We start from the raw sequence: 19,952 nt of genomic DNA on the forward strand, positions 1-19,952 counted from the left end.
CCATTCATCCATCCCGCTCTCTGTCCCCCCTCCACCACTTTGTTCCTCCATTCAACTACCCCTGTCCCCTGCTCTCCCCAGCTGCAGATATTCATTCCCCCTTTTCAGTTATTTAACTGAAGATGTGATTGACGAGGAGAATTTTAACATGCATCCGTTATTGCTTTTGAAAATTATATGGTGCAGTCAGTTGAGCTACTGCAGTTCTTGTGCAGGCATTCATTGTGCACTGTTTAGTAGCAAATTCTATAATTCTGAATTAATGATAGTGTCTAAGCTTTGGCGATGGGAACAGGTGTTAGTGTTGAATGTCTGTGCTGCCATAATCTCAGGATGAAGGTCAAAAGATCGTTCGGAAAACACTCGGCATATTATGTATTTCCTTACAACATAACATTTCAGCTCATGGAGTCTATGCTGGATCACAGCAATACCTATCCCATTTTTCCACATTTCCAACTTGTTGCAAACTTATGCCTGGTGGAATGGAATCCATTCTTTTTGGAAAAGTTTATAACAGTCCCTCAATATCTCTCTCAAATGCTTTTTCTCGTAACTAACTGCTCATTATCTTCACCAAGTGGCCTTTATGAACCATGGCATTATTTCTCTGCATACAGTTGATCTACTTCATAGTCCTTGTTTAGGATCTGTATGAATGTCATGCTCGAGACTTCATAAAGCCTGTGAGCGGAGAAGGCGTGGCTGATGACTTGTGTCTGTTCTCCAGGTGTGAATGCAGTCCCAGGAGTGAAGTATTCCGATAGTGCCGGCGGATTTTTCTATGAAGAAAGTGGGAAACTGCAGTCTGTCACCAGAAATCGGTTCATACACTGGTAGGCATTTCTTGCAGAGGGAATCCTTGTGGATTGTCTGTAGCTGTTGGGGACTGGTGGTGCATATTTTGACAACAGAGACACTTAGCTACATTTATCATCATTTTTAGACTCATAGTAGGAACAGCAGTATATACCAAAGTTTTGGATGCTGATGTTTTGGCTGCTTAGTGATACACAATGGAAGTACAATTTGCTGTAGGTCAGTGCTGTTTGGTGCTGAACTTGGTGTTTTACATACAAGGGAGGTATTGCCTTAATGGATCAGGACAAATTTTGTTGGCACATTGCTGAAGCATTGAACTGAATTTAAAGAAAATCTCCAAAATGCTTTACCAGCTGGTCATCCACCAGATTGGAATACACTGTGTAGTGCTTTGCACTTCTCTCCAGCTTGGTATATTCCAGAGCTCCTGTATGCAGGACATCTATGGTGCCATGATTGCAATACTGCTATGTCGACTCGGGCCTAGGGGGCCGGCATCAGGCAAGGCGAAGGCCGTGATTGCAGGAATGAATGCTAAGTGACTCTCTACATGGAGCCACTCTAGATTTTGCCTTAATGCGACAAAGTCAGCCGAGTTTATTGTTATGTGCATAAGTACATGTATGCTCAGGTAGATATAAAAAACATGCAGCAGCATCATGGGCACTCACTGTAGCATCAAAAATGCAGCATTTGCAAGAAAAAGTATAGACAATTGTTACAAAAAAGAACACAATTAAAATAAAACAAAGTCCATTTATTGCAAAGTGAACAGAGTGGTCACACTACACGCACAAAAAGTGCTGGTGAACACAGCAGGCCAGGCAGCATCTCTAGGAAGAGGTAGAGTCGACGTTTTGGGCTGAGACCCTTTGTCAGGACTAACTGAAAGAAGAGAAAGTAAGAGATTTGAGAGGGGGAGGGGGAGATCTGAAATGATAGGAGAAGACAGGAGGGGGAGGGATGGAGCCAAGAGCCGGAAAGTTGATTGGCAAAAGGGATATGAGAGAATCATGGGATGGGAGGCCTAGGGAGAAAGAAAGGGGGAGGGGAGCCCAGAGGTTGGGCAGGGAGTTATAGTGAGAAGGACAGAGGAAGAAAAAGGAGAGTGAGAGAAAGAATGTGTGTATAAAAATAAATAACGGATGGGGTACAAAGGGGAGGTGGGGCATTAACGGAAGTTTGAGAAGTCAATGTTCATGCCATCAGGTTGGAGGCTACCCAGACGGAATATAAGGTGTTGTTCCTTCAACCTGAGTGTGGCTTCATCTTAACATTAGAGGAGGCCGTGGATAGACATGTCAGAATGGGAATGGGACATGGAATTAAAATGTGTGGCCACTGGGAGATCCTGCTTTCTCTGGCGGACAGAGCGTAGGTGTTCAGCGAAATGGTCTCCCAGCCTGCGTCGGGTCTCGCCAAATATGGAAGGCCACATCGGGAGCACCGGACGCAGTATATCACCCCAGCCAACTCACAAGTGAAGTGTCACCTCACCTGGAAGGACTGTCTGGGGCCCTGAATGGTGGTGAGGGAGGATGTGTAGCACTTGTTCCGCTTACAAGGATAAGTGCCGGGAGGGAGATTGGTGGGAAGGGATTTTTTGTGTGCCTCTTCCTATAGATGCTGCCTGGCCTGCTGCGTTCACCAGCATTTTTTGTGTGTTGCTTGAATTTCCAGTATCTGCAGATTTCCTCGTGTTTGCGACTTAAAAGTGGTCACACTGTTGCTTTACTGAAGTAATGATTAGGGCTGTGTTTGTGGTTCAGGAACTGAATAGTTGTAGCTGTTCTTGAACCTAATCATGTGGGACTTCATGCTTCAGTACATCCTGTCTAATGGTTGCTGTGAGATGATGACATGGCCTGAATGGTGGGGATCTTTGACAGACGCTGCCTTCTGAAGCAGCACTTCCTTGTAGATTCTACCTGGCATAGCCACCTGTTGACCTTGGCCTGATGATGCATCTGGTTATTCACTTTCAGTGAGCTGCTACCCGTAGCACACGTGTGCAGGTCTTCCTTGGATGAGAAAGGTAAGTTGAGAAAACCAAATTAAAACCCCATACTGAGTCTTCTGGAGAAAACTGCTGACAAAATGGCTCAACCAGTTTAAAATCAGTGCAATTTAATGTTAATCAGGGTGCTTTGGGAAGATTACAATATCGTGCAGATAGTCAGAGAGATTTTTTCCCAGGGCTGAAGTGGCTAGCACGAGAGGGCACAGTTTTAAAGTGCTTGGAAGTAGGTACAGAGGACAATAGACAATAGGTGCAGGAGTAGGCCATTCGGCCCTTCGAACCAGCACCACCATTCACTGTGATCATGGCTGATCATCCACAATCAGTATCCTGTTCCTGGCTTATCCCCATAACCTTTGATTCCGCTATCTTTAAGAGCTCTATCCATCTCTTTCTTGAAAACATCCAGAGACTTGGCCTCCACAGCCTTCTGGGGCAGAGCATTCCATATATCCACCATTCTCTGGGTGAAAAAGTTTTTCCTCAACTCCATACTAAATGGCCTACCCCGTATTCTCAAACTGTGGCCTCTGGTTCTGGACTCACCCATCAGCGGGAACTTGCTTCCTGCCTCCAGCGTGTCCAATCCCTTAATAATCTTATATGTTTCAATAAGATCCTCTCTCATCCTTCTAAATTCCAGCGTATACGGGCCCATTCGCTCCAATCTTTCGACATATGACAGTCCCGCCATCCCTGGAATTAACCTTGTGAACCTACGCTGCACTCCCTCAATAGCAAGAATGCCCTTCCTCAAATTTGGAGACCAAAACTGAGCACAATACTCCGGGTGTGGTCTCACCAGGGCCCTGTACAGCTGCCGGAGGACCTCTTTGCTCTTATACTCAATTCCCCTTGTTATGAAGGCCAGCATGCCATTAGCTTTCTTCACTGACTGCTGTACTTGCATGCTTGCTTTCAGTGACTGATGTACAAGAACGCCTAGATCTCGTTATACTTCCCCTTTTCCTAACTTGATTCCATTTAGATAATAACCTGCCTTCCTGTTCTTACCACCAAAGTGGATAACCTCACATACCTAGAGGAGATGTCGGATAAGTTTTTTACGCAAAGAGTGGTGAGTGCGTGGAATGGGCTGCCAGTGACGGTGGTGGTGGCAGATACGATAGGGTCTTTTAAGAGACTTCTGGACAGGTACATGGAGATCAGAAAAATAGAGACTATGGGTAACACTAGGTAATTTCTAAGGTAAGGACATGTTCGGCACAGCTTTGTGGGTCGAAGGGCCTGCATTGTGCTGTAGGCTTTCTATGATTCTTTGCTTCTAATAGGCAGCGATCACTCTTTGTAAGAGGCTGTGGGCCCTCTAGATTTGTATTATTTTAATGAAAGGGAGATGCTGATTGATTCAGAATAGTTTCTTCCACTCTGCCATCTGATTTCTGAATGGACATTGAATCCATAAACACTTCCTCACTTTTTTAGTTTTATTTTTGCACAATTTATTTAACTTTTATATATATTTACCGTAATTCAAGTTTTTTCTATTATGTTTTGTAATGTGCAATTTTCGCGATATATGCCGATGATATCAAATCTGATTCTGGTTTCAACTACTAATGCCCCATGTCTGATATCCTCAGGACCAGTTCTGGTGACACCCTGCAGATGATAGAACAGTCTTTGGATACAAACCTCCTCAACAATACAGTCTGCCTTAGGTTTGTGAACTGTCACGTGCTGCCGGGTGGTGTTCATGTGCACGAGACTCACGACCGTGTGACCCTCCTGATTGCCACCAACCAGACTGTGCACCGGATCGTACTTCCCCACCCCTCCCGCATGTACCGAAGTGTAAGTGGTCCTTCTGTACAATTTTTGGTATCATGTCAGCATATCATTCGCAGGCTGACGATTGTTAGCTGAACCCTGTGTAGTCTGTAAGTTCTTGCTCTGTAGAGATGTTATAATATGGTGTCCTCATGACCGAAGTGACTAAGCATAAGCATGAGACTTTAAATACCTAGAGCTGGCATTTCTACTTGGCATTACTGGCCATCTTAAAATTTTATTTTGTGCATTTCCATGCAGTGTATTCTGTACACTGAGCTGGTCTCCAAAATCAGGTTTTGTGTTCTTTCTGGAGAAGGTTAGTGTTTTGAAGTTTATTCTCCTTGCAGGGTGTGTTTCTTTGTGGGTGAGTGTATTCAGTGCTACGGTACTGAGTAGCATGACTAGAATGATGAAACATGGTTTGTTCGGTCACCTCCAGCGATGTCTTGGAGAAAAAAAAATCAGAATGTCAAATGGCTGATTGTACTTGTCGGGTGCTTGCAGTCAGCTAAGTGCAAATTACTGTTGATTTGGAGGAACTGCAGTTGTCATAGATTAAGGTAGGAGGGATGGCCGAAGCAAGTGAGGAAACTCCCCTCCTAACCACTTCATTGGAAAGGTAGTGCTGGCATTAAACTTGCAGTCGAGTTCTGCAGTAGGGTTTGAACTCGAAGACAGATTGAATGACTGTAGGTAACTGACTTGCCTTCAGCTGCATTACAGGTGTTTCTTGTAGGACATGATTCAGGAGTTCTAGGCACTGGTCATGTTTTTGTTTATTAGTGAGGACAATCATCCAAGGGAAAAGCATTGAACTTGAGAACAGAATGGTTTCCAATTTCCATCTTCATCATATGAAAGAGAATGGAGCATCTGAAGGAAGCTTGTGAAAATGCACCGAGCAATTTGGAAAGGAATAAGATTAATTTGTCAAAGCTTTAAAGATTTGTAAAGGACCAGGTTGGGGTTACATTGCCCAAATTGATGGCAGAATAAGAGGGTGTCAAGCTTCTGGTCAGAAATGATGAGTGAGGAGAACAGTCTCATATAATGCACCCTAGTCAGGTGCTTTGTGGCTGCGCTATGGTAAATCTTTTGACAATATTCTTGGCTCTGATCCCGAACACTCTGCTTTTCCTCCGTCTGTTGTTGACTGATGAGATTTTCCTATTGCTCAAAAAAGTATAAGCTGAATTAAGTTTCACGACGTTCTTCAAGTAGGAATCTGACTAAACTCATTCAATATTCAGATTTATTTATCACGAGTACATTGAAACATACAGTGAAATGAGTAGTTTGTGTTAACAACCAACACACCCAGGCATGTGCTAGGAACAGCCTTTAAGTGTCGTTACACATTCTAGTGCCAGCATAGCATGCCCGCAATGCTCAGCAAAACAACACAACACAACAACAGCAAAACAAGCCGCATTTCTTCCTCATTCACTCACTCACTCAGGAAAGGCCATCTTCAGTCACTATTGTACTGAAACCAAGTTTATAAGTGATGGTTGCCTGCTTTGTTGGTTCCCCTGGCTGTGTTGATCTGCCTCAGTGCTGTCACTCTCTCTGCAGGAGCTGGTCAGTGACGGTCGTATCCAGTCCATTTTTACTGACATTGGGAAGCTGAACCTGCGCGATCCAGTGCATAGTTTCTTGATTCCTGGTGTCCACGGCCACACTATTAACTCAACAGCATCGGCGACCTGGCTGGATAGTGATGGAGCAGCACTGTTTGCACTGGCTTCTGCATCTGGTGGGATTCTGATAATCCAACTTCCTGAGCATCATACCGGAGGTAATGTAGGTTTTATCATCAGATAGAATCACAACTGATTGTCTAAGGCTGGTTTGTGTAAGCTCTGTGATCTACTTACAGCGTTGACTATTATATAATACGTTCTTTTATCAGAGTACGTCTCATGGGCCAAGCTAGTTGAGACTGAGTTTAGTGAAGCAGCAGGATCTGTTCTTATGGATGAGGGCAGGAAGAAACTGAACTGAGCACAATTACAGTTCAAAGCATCCTAGTGCATCTGTTTATTAAAGTGGTAGTGGGTTGGGATTTATGGCATTTAAGGTCCTCTAACTTGATTTCAGCCTGTGACTAATGTCTTCGAATCTATTCTGTACATAGACAACTCAAACCCTCTCTAATGTGAGTTTCATCCTTGAAATCACCCTTATGTATCTGTTCATTGTGCTTTCCCAACCAAGATTCAATAAAATAGTGTTTTGCTGGAGAATTGAGTGTTGAATGCAGTGGGTGTTGTGTTGTTCCAGGCTCTGTATCTGTAGTGGAATTGAAGCAAAGCTCTGTCATGCAAAGGCTGCTCACAGGATGGATGTCAACCGCTATCAGGTCAGTGTGAGCAAGCCTGTCTTCTTTTGGTTATCCATTTGTACTTGGACTAGTGAGGTTGGGGGATGGGGGAGTTGTGTCGTCTATTCTGCTGTAAATTAAAAAGGTAAGGGGAGTTTGTTGCCCCTCCGTCCTGCATAATAGAAATGAATGGCAGAAGGGTTTGAGCAATTGTGGCTAAAGAAGCTAAATAGGTACTGATAAAAGATAACCAGAAGTTTTCTGTGCTCTGCAGAGGCGAGCAAGGTGCCTCAGATCTGCCCGTCAGCCTTGCAGTTCAGCTCTTGGAACAGGATGCATTTATCTTTGCTCTGTGTCAGGACCATAAACTGCGACTCTGGTCGTATAAGGTACGTATCGTGGGTTTTGGTGATCAGGTGTAGCTTAAACCTTTATAGGGAAAGTATTGAACATTTCTGCAACAACTTTATATCTGCAGTTGACAGTGGCTAGGTCATTAGGTAAGAGTTGTGCTTTTTTTTAAACATTTAAATTACATGGAGAATATTGTGTGTGGAGAATAATTCACAGAATATGAACACACAAGGTAGTATTGAGTGTCTGATTATCATGGCAGATAGTACATTTAGTATCATGTAAAACCTTTCTCTGGGTGTCCCCTTCACAAAGATAAACACTGTGTGAAGTGTTGTGCTTCAGCTGAGATTGCAGCAATTGTTCCAGTCAGATACCCAAGTTTTCATCTATCTGGGGATCTAATATATCCCTATAACTGTTGTAATAGTTGATATAAGACCACCTGTAAATATCACCTGGTCCCAGAGCCACAGTCCCATATCCTTTGATGTATACGGTATAGGATTATTATTACCAACAACCTGATTTATTAATATTTACTAAAATAAATAACATTGGATCAAACAGTTTGTGAATATCAGAGGTTGAGAAGGGAAAGAAATGAGACATACAAGCTTATTGTGTCATCAGTAAGATCATTGTGGATTCTCTTGATCAACAATGCAACAGCACGTATTTCCTGATACAACTCGAAGCTGTGAAGTGCCAGATCTAACTTCTGTGGTACTTATAATTAGCATCTAATGTCGTAACTTCAGCAAACCCCTGGGAGGTGACACTTTGAAAGAACAGTGCCAGCTGGCGAGCAAAGTGGTGACTTATGATTTATGATTTTTTTCTTTTTCAAAGCTGGAAGTTGTCAGATGATTTTTTTCATTAATAATTTTTATCAACCACATTGAAATTCACGGCACCCAGCTGCTGTAGTCTTTTAGCTGGCTTGCCAGCACTAACCACTATGTATTGTTTTGTTTAGGATCAGATATGCCTGATGGTTGCGGATATGCTGGCATTCATGCCTGCCAGTAAGGAGCTGAGACAAACCGGCAGTCTGGGTCACAAGCTGCGTCTGGCATACTCCTCTTCCGGCTTCTTCCTAGGGGTCTACCTGCACTACCCTAAACGTGGACAGGTACTGCAAGACCTTCCGGAGCCTTCTGCAAGATAAACATTCAACATTTCTAGCTGTATTCAGTTCTATAAAATGTTTCATTATTGACTTGCGCCACCTCATTATCGCTAAAATCTAGTATTTTCTGTTCCGGTATGACATGGGTGTTTCCAGACTTCAATATCCATCTACGTTTGTAGAATTCAATTGAAGATGATCAATTGGTAGCAATCCTTGTCGTAACTTCCACATTCTGTTAGCCACAGAGTTCCAGCTTGGTGATGAACAAAGGTAATATATTTCCAAGTGGAGGCATTGTGTGTATAGCCCCCTAATAAACCTCAGGCTTGCTGAACTCGCTTTTGTCTAGGGGAAGCAGCCTTTGGCCCCGCCAAACTGGGTAATCAAGTTTGTGTGGATGCTGTGTGATGTACCCCACCCTGCCAAATAACAGACAATACACTATATGTGATTAAATGATTACAATTTATAGATCTTACTGGAACTATGTAATTAATAGAGATAAAATATAAAAGGAAAGTAAAAGGCGCCAAACTTATCAAAGTTCAACCACTTCGTGCACAACAGTTGGAGCTCAAGTAACGGGGTCCTCTTTCCACCATTCAATCCCCTCTGACCTTCTCGACCCGCCGCCTGGGACCAACCACGTTGGTCAACCAGACGCCCCACACGAGTCTGCTCTCACTCCATCCTCCCGCCACCCCACTAGGAATAGGGTTCCCCTGGTCCTCACCTACCACCCCACTAGCCTCTGGGTCCAACATATTATTCTCCATTACTTCTGCCACCTCCAACGGGATCTCACCACTAAGCACGTCTTTCTCTCTCCCCCCCCCCACTTTCCACAGGGATCGCTCCCTACGCAACTCCCTTGTCCATTCGTCGCCCATCCCTCCCCACTGATCTCCCTCCTGGCACTTATCCTTGTAAGCGGAACAAGTGCTACACATGCCCTTACACTTCCTCCCTTACCACCATTCAGGGCCCCAGACGGTCCTTCCAGGTGAGGCGACACTTCACCTGTGAGTCGGCTGGGGTGATATACTGTGTCTGGTGCTCCTGATGTGGCCTTCTATATATTGGTGAGACCCGATGCAGACTGGGAGATCGTTTTGCTGAACACCTACGCTCTGTCCGCCAGAGAAAGCAGGATCTCCCAGTGGCCACACATTTTAATTCCACATCCCATTTCCATTCTGATACATCTATCCACGGCCTCCTCTATTGTAAAGATGAAGCCACACTCAGGTTGGAGGAACAACACCTTATATTCCGTCTGGGTAGCCTCCATCCTGATGGCATGAACATTGACTTCTCAAACTTCCGCTAATGCCCCACCTCCCCCTTGTAACCCATCCATTATTTATTTATATACACACATTCTTTCTTTCTCTCTCTCTCTCTCTCTCCTTTTTCTTGCTCTGTCACTCTGATTATACCCCTTGCCCATCCTCTGGGTTTTTCCCCCCCTCCCCCTTTTCCTTCTCCCTGGACCTCCTGTCCCATGATCTTCTCGTATCCCCTTTTGCCTATCACCTGTCCAGCTCTTGGCTCCATCCCTCCCCCTCCTGTCTTCTAACATTTTGTATCTCCCCCTTCCCCTCCCACTTTCAAATCCCTTACTCACTCTTCCTTCAGTTAGTCCTGATGAAGGGTCTCGGCCCGAAACGTCGACTCTACCTCTTCCTAGAGATGCTGCCTGGCCTGCTGCATTCACCAGCAACTTTGATGTGTGTTGCTCGAGTTTCCAGCATCTGCAGAATTCCTCGTGTTTGTGTTTAGTAATATATAGCCTGGTTGTCACCTCATTTTTACTGTTTACTATTATTGTTATTATCTGCACAACAATGCCATTTCAGAGGAAAAAAATATTTTATTGTTTTTAAATAATTGGCATCTTACATGAATGACCGATAATATAGGAAACAAGTTAGACGGGGATAGGAAGAAAATGGTACATGAGCTGAATCATCCATGATCTGATTAAATGATAGAGAAACAACAAGGGGCCACTTGGCCTACTACTACTTTTTATTCCTCATGTTCTAAGTATTGTGTTTTTTCAAGGGCATAGATTTAAACTTTTAGAAGTTGATAGATAGTATAACCCAGTTTGCTCTTATTTAAATTTCTGACACTTTTTAATCTTATAGAGCCACACAGCACTACAGCACAGAAACAGACCGAACTGCAACACCTCACACTTGCCTGCATTAAATTCCAACTGCTGTTTTTCAGCCCATTTTTCCAGCTGGTTCAGATCCTGCTCAAGCTTTCATAGCCTTCCTCACTGTCCACTGTATCCCAAATCCTTGTGTCATGCGCATATTTGCTGATCCAGTTTACCACATCATTAATATATGGTAGATGACAAACAACAATGGACCTTGCAGCATACATAGTATGAACCATTGGGTACATGCAGCTTAGGAAAATAGAGGGCTATGCAGTAGGGAAATTCTAGGCAATTTCTAGAGTAAGTTACATGGTTGGCACAACATTGTGGGCCGAAGGGCCTGTAATGTGCTGTAGATTTCTACTTTCCTACTTTTACTTTCTACTTCTCTGTTGAATCTATCCTCCTCTTTGAGCCAGTGTTGTTCTCCAGGCTCGCTGGTAATGGTAAAGTGAAGGATATCAGATGACTTCAGATTTCAGTTTACAGGCTATAGTGCACTACAGCTTTGCTGATGGATTGATGCATCGCCAGGATGCCTAGATTCGAGCTGATAGATTTATTGTGAATATATTGCGTTTGACATTGTTATAGTGCTACATGTTAGAGAGAATTCGAAATGAGGTTCTTCAAGAATAGTAATTGAGACTCGTACCAGTATTGTGGTAGACCTGTAGCAGACAAATTACTTAGAATGCGGTCAAGTAGGATCATAGGGTTATAGTCAGACAACATGGAAACTGATCCATGCTGTCCAAGCTAGTTTGGCCCATAACCTTTTAAACCTTTCCAGTACACGTTCCAACTGTCTTTTAAATATTATAACTGCTTCAGCTGTTTTCTCATTTCACATAGCTATCACCATTTGCTTTAAAATAAATTTCTCCCTTAAGTTCCTATTAAATCATTCTCATATTGCACCTATGGCATATAGTTTCTGATTCCACAACAATTGGAGAGAGAGCCTGAGCATGCTCACCATATCTATGCCTATCATGATTTTATACACCTCTACAAAATAACTTTCCAATCTCCTGTGCTTTAAGGAATACAGTTGTAGTCTGTTAGACCTCTTGCTAAAACTCAATCCTTCACGTTCTGGCTGTATCTTTAGAAATATTTTCAATTGTTCAGAGAATCTATACAGTATAAAACCTGAGAAATCCTTACTCTTGGCAGACATCCAAGAAACAGAATAAAATACCCCAAAGAAAGAATGACAGAAAACGTTAGAACCCCAAAGTCCCCCTCCCCTCACTTGCTCCAGCAAAAGCATCCACTGACCATGCAAGCAATAGCAAACATGGTCTAGTCCATCAAAAGCTGCTGTCCACCCCAACACTTCAACATCTCGATAGGTTCTCTCTCTCACTAATGAGGGAGAGGGAGATACTGTTCTGCCACATCGAGAACAATTACCACGTTGTTTGTCCGAGCCCCCAGTTCAAAGACCACCAGACTCTCTGTCACCATCGAGAGAGAGAGAGGTCACTTGAGTGCAGAGGCTTTCCAAAAGCTGTGCATGTCACCCGCTGCCTCGATGTTTTACTCCCCTGTGATGCTTCAGTTGGCAGCATTGGCGAGAAAGCCACAGGGCCACACCCTGAAGGCGCGCGTCTTCCAGGCCACACCAAGATGTTGAAATACCACGAGTTCTGAGAGCGAGAACCCACTGCCCGTGAAGAACTGTAGTTTGAGCTACAGTTGTAGATCATGGACTCCGACAGAACCCTAGCCACCTTAAAGTAGAAAAGAGACGCAAAAAGAGAAGAATTAAACAGTTTCACTGAGGAACTGGAAGAAGTTGCCCAGGTCTGTAAAAACCTCTGGCACCATCTTTAGCTCCTCCTATTCCTGCACTCTTTCCACCTTTCACAGTGACAAAATCTGCACACAGTGCTCCAAGTGCAGCCTGACCAGCACACTCTGCAACTGCACCGTGCCCTCCAACTTTTATACTCGTGTCCCGAGTTATGAAAGCTACTATGCCAAAGGTTTCTCACCACTCTATTTGCTATGAGCTCACTTTCAGTGAATGATGTTCTTGAACCCCAAAGGTGCCTCTGTTCAACACACCTCAGGCCTCTGTCATTCACTGCAGTCGTACCTTGATTTGACTTTCCAAAATACCACGCCTCACATTTATCCAAATAAAACTTAACTTGCCATTCCTTGGCCCACTTACTCAACTGATCAAGATCCCCCTGTAACTTTTGATAATTTTCATTGCCTGTTATTATATCTATTGGCCTGAAACATGGACTGTTTATTTCTGTAGATGCTGCCTGACCTGAGTTGCTGCAGCATTTTGTGTGTGTTGCATTATATCCATTGTACTGTTACCTGCATACTTACTAACCATGCCTGTGCATCCTTATCGAAATCACTCAGTGGCCACTTTATTACGTACAGGTGTGGGACCAGGTGTGGTCTTCTGCTGAAGTTGAACCATTCCAAGGTTCAGTGTGTTGTGCATTCAGATATGCCCTTCTACACACCACTGTATAACACAAGGTTATTTGAGTTACAGTTGCCTTTCTGTCAGCTTGAGACAATCTGGCCATTCTCCTATGATTTCTCTGATTAATAAGGCATTATCGCCCACAGAATTTCTACTCAGTGGATGATTTTTGTCTTTCACATCATTCTCTAAACTGTAAAGACAGTTTGTGTGTGAAAATCCCAGGAGATCACCGATAATCATTCCACAGTCAAAGTCACGTGGATCACGTTTCTTCCCCTTTCTGATGTTTGGGCGACCAGGAACTGGACCTCGTGACCATATCTGCATGCTTTTATGTATTGGGTTGCTGCCACATGATTGGCTGATTTGATATTTGCATTAACAGAGGTACACATATACCTAATAAAGTGACCACTGAGTATAGTTGACAAACAGCAATGGGCCCAGCACCAAGCCCCGAGGCACACTACTAGTCATGAGCCTCTAGTCCGAGAAACAGCCTTCTACCTTCACCCTCTGCTTTCTGCTGTCAAACCAATTGGGTATCCAATTAGCCAATCCTTCTAGGATTCTGTGTGATATAACCTTTCAGATCTGCTTCCCATGTGGACATTATCAAAGGCCTCACCCAAGTCCATATAAACTGCGTATACCACTCTGCCCTTGTGACCTTTTTTGGTCACATCATCAAAATACCCAAGTTTGTAAGACACGATCTCCCACACACAAAGCTGTGGTGACTACCTGTAATCAACCACTCTTTCCAGATGTATTTGTATCTTATCCCTCAGAATCCTTCCTACTAAATTACCTACCTCAGATGTTAGACCTATTGGCCTAAGTTTTTCTTTGCCACCCTTCTTAAAGGCGCAGCGTTCACTGCCTCCAGTTTACCGGCACCTCACCCATGGCTAATGATAATCTTCTCTAGTCTGTCACATGTTCTTGAATATACCCCGTCAGGCCCTGGAGATATGTCTACCTTTGTACCTTTTAAGACATCCAGCTCCACTACTGTTGCAGACTATCCCCACGACCTCCACATTTGCTTTTCCTAGTTCCAAGTTGTCATGTCTGTCTCCACAGTAAAAATAGGTGAAGTATTCATTAAGGGTCTTAACCACCTGTGGCACCACACAAAAATGTCTCCTTTCGTCTTTTGAGGGGCCCTATTTTCTCCCTCTCTTCATTAAAATCTCATTGGATTTGCCTTAAACTTCTGAGCCAAAGCTATCTCATGCCTCTTTCTTTGCCCTCCTGATTTCTTTCTTGAGTGCACTTTTTTTTGTTATCCTTTGTACTCTAGGAATTTATTTGAACTCTGTCCTTAACCCATGAATCCTTTTTCCTGGCCAAACCCTCAGAAACCCTTGCCATCCAGGGTTCATTACTCCTACCAGCCTCGCCCTTCACTCTAACTGGAACATGCAAACCCTGAGCTGTCACTATCTCACCTTTATTAGCCTCCCCCTTTCCTGTGGTCTCTTTTCCCAAGCGACCTGCTCCAACCAGCCTTTGCTCCATACTGTCGAAATTTCCCTTGCCCCAATTTAGATCATAACCCTGTGGACTGGTTCTGGCTCTCTCCATATTATTTTAAATCTAGTAGAGTTATGGTTCTTGGTTCCAGAGGGCTCCTCACTTTCACCTCAGCCACTACCCTGTCCTATTACCCCAGAGTAGGTGGAGTTTTGCCGTCTCCCTTGTAGGGCCCTCTATATTGCCCAAGGAACCATTCCTGTACTTGAGAAAATTCCACCCATCTAAGCCCTTAACAGTATAGCAGTCTAAGTATATGTTAGGGAAGTTAAAATCCCCGACTATGATAACACTGACCCTTGCAGATCTTCACAATATCCCTGCATATTTGGTGTCCTAATTCCTGTTGACTATTTTGGGGCCTATAGTACAATCCCAACAATGTAATTATCCCTTTCTTACTTCTCACTCCACCTATAAAATCTCTCTGGGTGATCCTTCAGTAATTTCATCCCTAACTACTGCAGTCACATTCCTCTTAATCAAAATGCAACTTCCTCTCCTCCATTTCTTTCACTCCTCTGCCACCTGAAGCACGTGTACCTTGGAACATTGAACTACCCTGTCCCTCAGCCATGTTTTCGTAATGGCTATAATGTCCCAATCCCACAAAGTTATCCAAGTCCTAAGTTCATCACCTCACCTATCAAACCTCTCCAACGAGCCTTCCTCACTCCCTGCCGTTCTCTTGCCTGTTGTGCTTATTCAACTTGCTGTCGCAGACATTTGCGTCACTTTCCAGCCTCGTTTGTCTCCTTGATAATAAATATCCAACCTCTCTGTCAATCTAGTTTAAACCCCCACTGGTAGCACCAGTAAATCTGCCTATCAGGGTATTGGTTCCTTCAAGTTCAGCTGCAGTTTGACCTTGTAAGGGTGCCTTCTGCACCAGAAGAAATTGCAGTGCTCCAGAAATCTGAATCCCTCCTCACATATCAATTTTTTTTCAGTCACACTTTCATTTCCCATATCCTCCTTTTCTTATCCTTACTAGCATATGGCACTGTGTTCCCTGTTAGGTGTGGTCTGTAATTGATTCTATAATGGTTATTGAATTTACTGAGTATGCCTACATGAATCTCATAGTTGTATATGGTGACATATATGTACTTGGATGATAAACTTACTTTGAACTTTAAGTTATTTGCACACCAGCATACTCAGGCTGGTGGCTATGTCCTTTGTGGCATGGTCAGTGATGAAAGTGCTCTTGCTGCTCGGTGTGCTGTATCTGGGCGGCTGTGTTCATTGCAGAGCAGTACTGATTCAAGAGCAGAGGGAAAACTCTCGGTGGTCTCCTTGCTTATTTACCTACATGTCAGAAGATGTTGGGACCCTGGAGTTGAATTCAGTATTTGCAGAGCACTTTGACCTGTATACCATTGTCTGTAACCGGTGTTGAATCTGATCTAGTCTAGTCTGAGGCAGGCAATATCCAGGCATGAAGTCGTAATGTGAGACATTGACCAAGACACATGGCTATGTCAAGCTTTTGTTGACTGGGCTGTCGGACAACTGTCCCAATTTAGACACGTACCCCAGATGTTTGTGGCAAGGCTTTGCAGGTTAGCCAGACTGAACAAGTTTTAGTTGTGCCTGATACTGATTCTTTGTTGGATGCTGGTGGGGGCGTTATTCAAGCAGCTGTCTTCCATGGATTAATGTACTGATTATTTCAGAGGGCAATTAAAAGTAAGCTGGTTGATCTGAAGTTAATACAGGCTGGTTGATATTGTTAGATCTAGAGATGTTGTCAAGAATGACATGTAAATTTATGGTTATAGTTGTTTTTATTAAATGCTTGTCATAATACAGGTTAGAAAAAAGGTTAGTCTGACCAGCAAACAAGGCAAGTAAAGAATTAGAATTAGAATCAGGTTTATTATCACCAGCATGCTTCGTGAAATTTGTTAACTTAGCAGCAGCAGTTCAATGCAATACATAATATAGAAGAAAAAAATAATAAAATAATAAGTAAATCAATTACAGTATACGTATATCGAATAGATTAAAAATAGTGCAAAAAACAGAAATAATCTATATTTAAAAAGTGAGGTGGTGTTCACGGGTTCAAAGTCCATTTAGGAATCTGATGACAGAGGGGAAGAAGCTGTTCCTGAATTGCTGTGTGTGCGCCTTCAGGCTTCTGTACCTCCTACCTGATGGTAACAATGAGAAAAGGGCATGCTCTGGGTGCTGGAGGTCGTGAATAATGGGCACTGCCTTTCTGAGATACTACGCCAAACAAAGGAACTTGACCACAGACTCTCTCTATACTGTAAACCGATCCAAACTTGATTAGATAAGAAACCCTGAGCAGGTACTGTCTTCTGCTTTGCAGACAATAAACCACAGACGCTTAGAACTAAATACTATACTCATTGCTAAAGGTTTATAGACAAACAGGTGATTAGACAAATGTGTAACCAAGTAAAAGGAAACCAACAACAGCGAGGGAAAATAAAAACAACAATCTAGACCCAAATCCAATAATTTCCCTGCCTTAAGGAATCAGCCATTGTTCCTGGTTATTAACTGGATTTAAATCCTCCTGATTTCCCCAGTGCGTTTTGAACTACAACTAGAGCACTGATTTAGTCTGTTGAGATTTTAGTCACATATTAGGATCGCTATTCTATTGCTCATAAAGCTCAGAGGAAGACTTCACCACTCATCTTCAGTATTGTTCTCCAGTTTTGTGTCTTCCAGCTGGTGTGCTGCATGGAGAGTAACCGCTACAGTCTAGATCACATCTCAACTCTCTTCTCCACACAGGTACGTCAACCTTCCTAAGCCCATGAACAATTTTGTTGTGAAACTGCAGCTAACTGTTATCACACTTGGGGTACCTATGGATCATTCCATCGTTGTCATAGAACACAACAAATAAAACCTTCAGCCCACCATCAGCCATCCAGCACCCACCTATATTAATCCACTTGGCACTTGGTTCATAATAAGACCATAAGATATCGGAGTAGAATTAGACCGAGTCTGCTCTGCCATTTCATCATGGCTGATCCATTTTTCCTCTGAGCCTCAGTCTCCTACCTCCCCTGTTCTCGCCCCATATCCCTTCATGCCCTGACCAATTAAGAATCTGTCAACCTTTGCCTTAAATATAATGAAGACCTGGCCTCCACAGTTGCCTGTGGCAAGCAATTCCACAGATTCACCACTCTCTGGCTAAAGAAATTCCTCCTCATCTCAGTTCTAAAAGAACACCCCTCTATTCTGAAGCTGTGTCCTCTGGTATGAGACTCTTCCACCATAGGAAACATCCTCTTCACATCCATTCTAACAAGGGCTTTCACCACTGGATAGTTTTCAATGAAGTCACCCCTCATTCTTCTAAATTCTAGTAAATACTAGCTCAGAACCATCAAACGCTCTTCATATGACAAGACATTGAATCATGGAATCATTTTCGTGAACGTCCTTTGAATCCTCTCCAGTTTCAACACATCCTTTCTAAGATAAGTGGCCCAAACCTGCTCACAGTACTCCAAGTGAGACCTCACCAGTGCTTTATAAAGTTTCAGCATTACGTTCATGCTTTTATATTCTAGTCCTCTTGAAATTAATGCTAACGTTGTATTTGGCCTTCCTCACTACAGATTCAAACTACAAATTAACCCTTAGGGAATCCTGCATAAGGACTCAAGTCCCTTTGAACCTCTGTTTTTTTTTTGTGTGTTTTCTCTCCATTTGGAAAACAGCCCGTCCTTTCATTTTGTGTACCAAAGTGCATGACCATGCACGTCTCTGGCACTGTATTCCATCTGCCATTCTCCTAATCTATCTAAGTCCTTCTGTAGCATCTCTACTTCCTCAAAACTACTTGCCCCTCCACCTTTGATTATATTGTCTGCAAACTTTGCAACAAAGCCATCGATTACATCATCCAAGTCATTGATATAGAATGTAAAAAGTATCTGTCCCAACACAGGCCCCTGTGAAACACCCCTAGTCACCGGCAGCCAGCCAGAAAGGCTCCCTCATTCCCACTCTTTGGCTCCTGCCAATCACCCACTACTTAATTCATGCTAGAATCTTTCCTGTACTACCATGGGTTCGTAGGTTGTAAAGCAGCCTCATGTGTGGCACATTGTCAAAGGCCTAATAATCCAAGTAGCCAGCATCAACTGATTCTCCTTTGTCTGTCCTGCTTGTTATTTCTTCAAAGAATTCCAACAGATTTGTCAGGCAAGATTTTCCCTTGAGGAAACCATGCTAACTACGGTCTATTTTATCATGTGCCTCCGAGTACCCTGAGACCTCATCCTCCAACATCCTTCCAACTGGCCTATAGTTTCCTGTCTTCTGTGTCTCTCCCTTCTTGAAGGGTGGAGTGACATTTGGAATTTTCCAGTCTTCTGGAACTATTGAAGAATCTAGTGGTCTCTTCAGCCACCTCTTTCAGAACACTGGGGTGTACACCATCTGGTCCAGGTGACTTATCTACCTTCAGACCTTTCAACTTCCCAAGAACCTTCTCTCTATGGTAACTTCATACACTTCATACTCCCTGACACCTGGAACTTCCACCCTACTACTCGTGTCTTCTACAGTGAAAACTGATGCAAAATACTTACTGAATTCATCTACCATTTTGTTGTCCCCCATCACAACCACTCCAGCATCATTTTCCAGCAGTCCGATATCCACTCTGATCTCTTTTACACTTTATGTATCTGAAGAAACTTTTGGTATCCTCTTTAATATTTTTGGCTAGCATACTTTTGTATTTCATCTTTACCTTAATGACTCTTTTAGTTGCCTTCTGTCAGTATTTGAAAGCTTCTCAATCTTCTACCTTCCCACTATTTTTTGCTCTATTATATGCTGTCTCTTTGGCTTTGACTTCTCTTGTTAGCCACAGTTGTGTCATCTTGCCTTTAGAATGCTACTTCCTCTTTAGGATGTATATATCCTGTGCCTTCTGAATTGCTTCAGAAATTCCAGCCATTGCTGTCTGCTGTCATCCCTGCCAGTGTACTTTTCCAATCATTTCTGGCCAACTCCTCTCTTGTGACTCTGTAATTCCCTTTACTCCACTGTAATACTGATACATCTGACTTTAGCTTGTTAGATTTCTGGGTGAATTCGATCATGTTATGATACTTGCCCTAAGGGTTCTTTTACCTTGAACTCTCTAAGCACTTCTGGATCATTGCACAACAATCAATCCAGAATAGCTGATCCTCTAGTTGGCTCAACCATGAGCTGCTCTAAAAAGTCGTCTCGTAGGCACTCTAGAAATTAGCACTCCTGGAATCCAGCACTGACCTGATTTTTCCAATCTACCCGCATATAAAAGTCCCC

The 19,952-nt window shown here is 43.2% G+C and overlaps 1 protein-coding gene across 1 annotated transcript in view; it reads left to right on the forward strand.

Annotated features, from left to right (window-relative positions):
- Positions 1-708: 708 nt before the first annotated feature.
- The window catches only part of nup160 (nucleoporin 160), a 104,678-nt gene continuing 85,434 nt past the window's right edge, over positions 709-19,952 (forward strand). Inside the window, exons 1-7 of the mRNA XM_072271361.1 lie at positions 709-836; positions 4,447-4,657; positions 6,212-6,434; positions 6,920-6,998; positions 7,234-7,348; positions 8,293-8,448; positions 17,322-17,402. Of these exons, the coding sequence (XP_072127462.1) occupies positions 709-836; positions 4,447-4,657; positions 6,212-6,434; positions 6,920-6,998; positions 7,234-7,348; positions 8,293-8,448; positions 17,322-17,402 (993 nt within the window). The remainder of the gene's footprint in view (positions 837-4,446; positions 4,658-6,211; positions 6,435-6,919; positions 6,999-7,233; positions 7,349-8,292; positions 8,449-17,321; positions 17,403-19,952) is intronic.

This window comes from Mobula birostris, chromosome 11 (assembly GCF_030028105.1).
Source record: "Mobula birostris isolate sMobBir1 chromosome 11, sMobBir1.hap1, whole genome shotgun sequence".
Taxonomy (NCBI): domain Eukaryota; kingdom Metazoa; phylum Chordata; class Chondrichthyes; order Myliobatiformes; family Myliobatidae; genus Mobula; species Mobula birostris.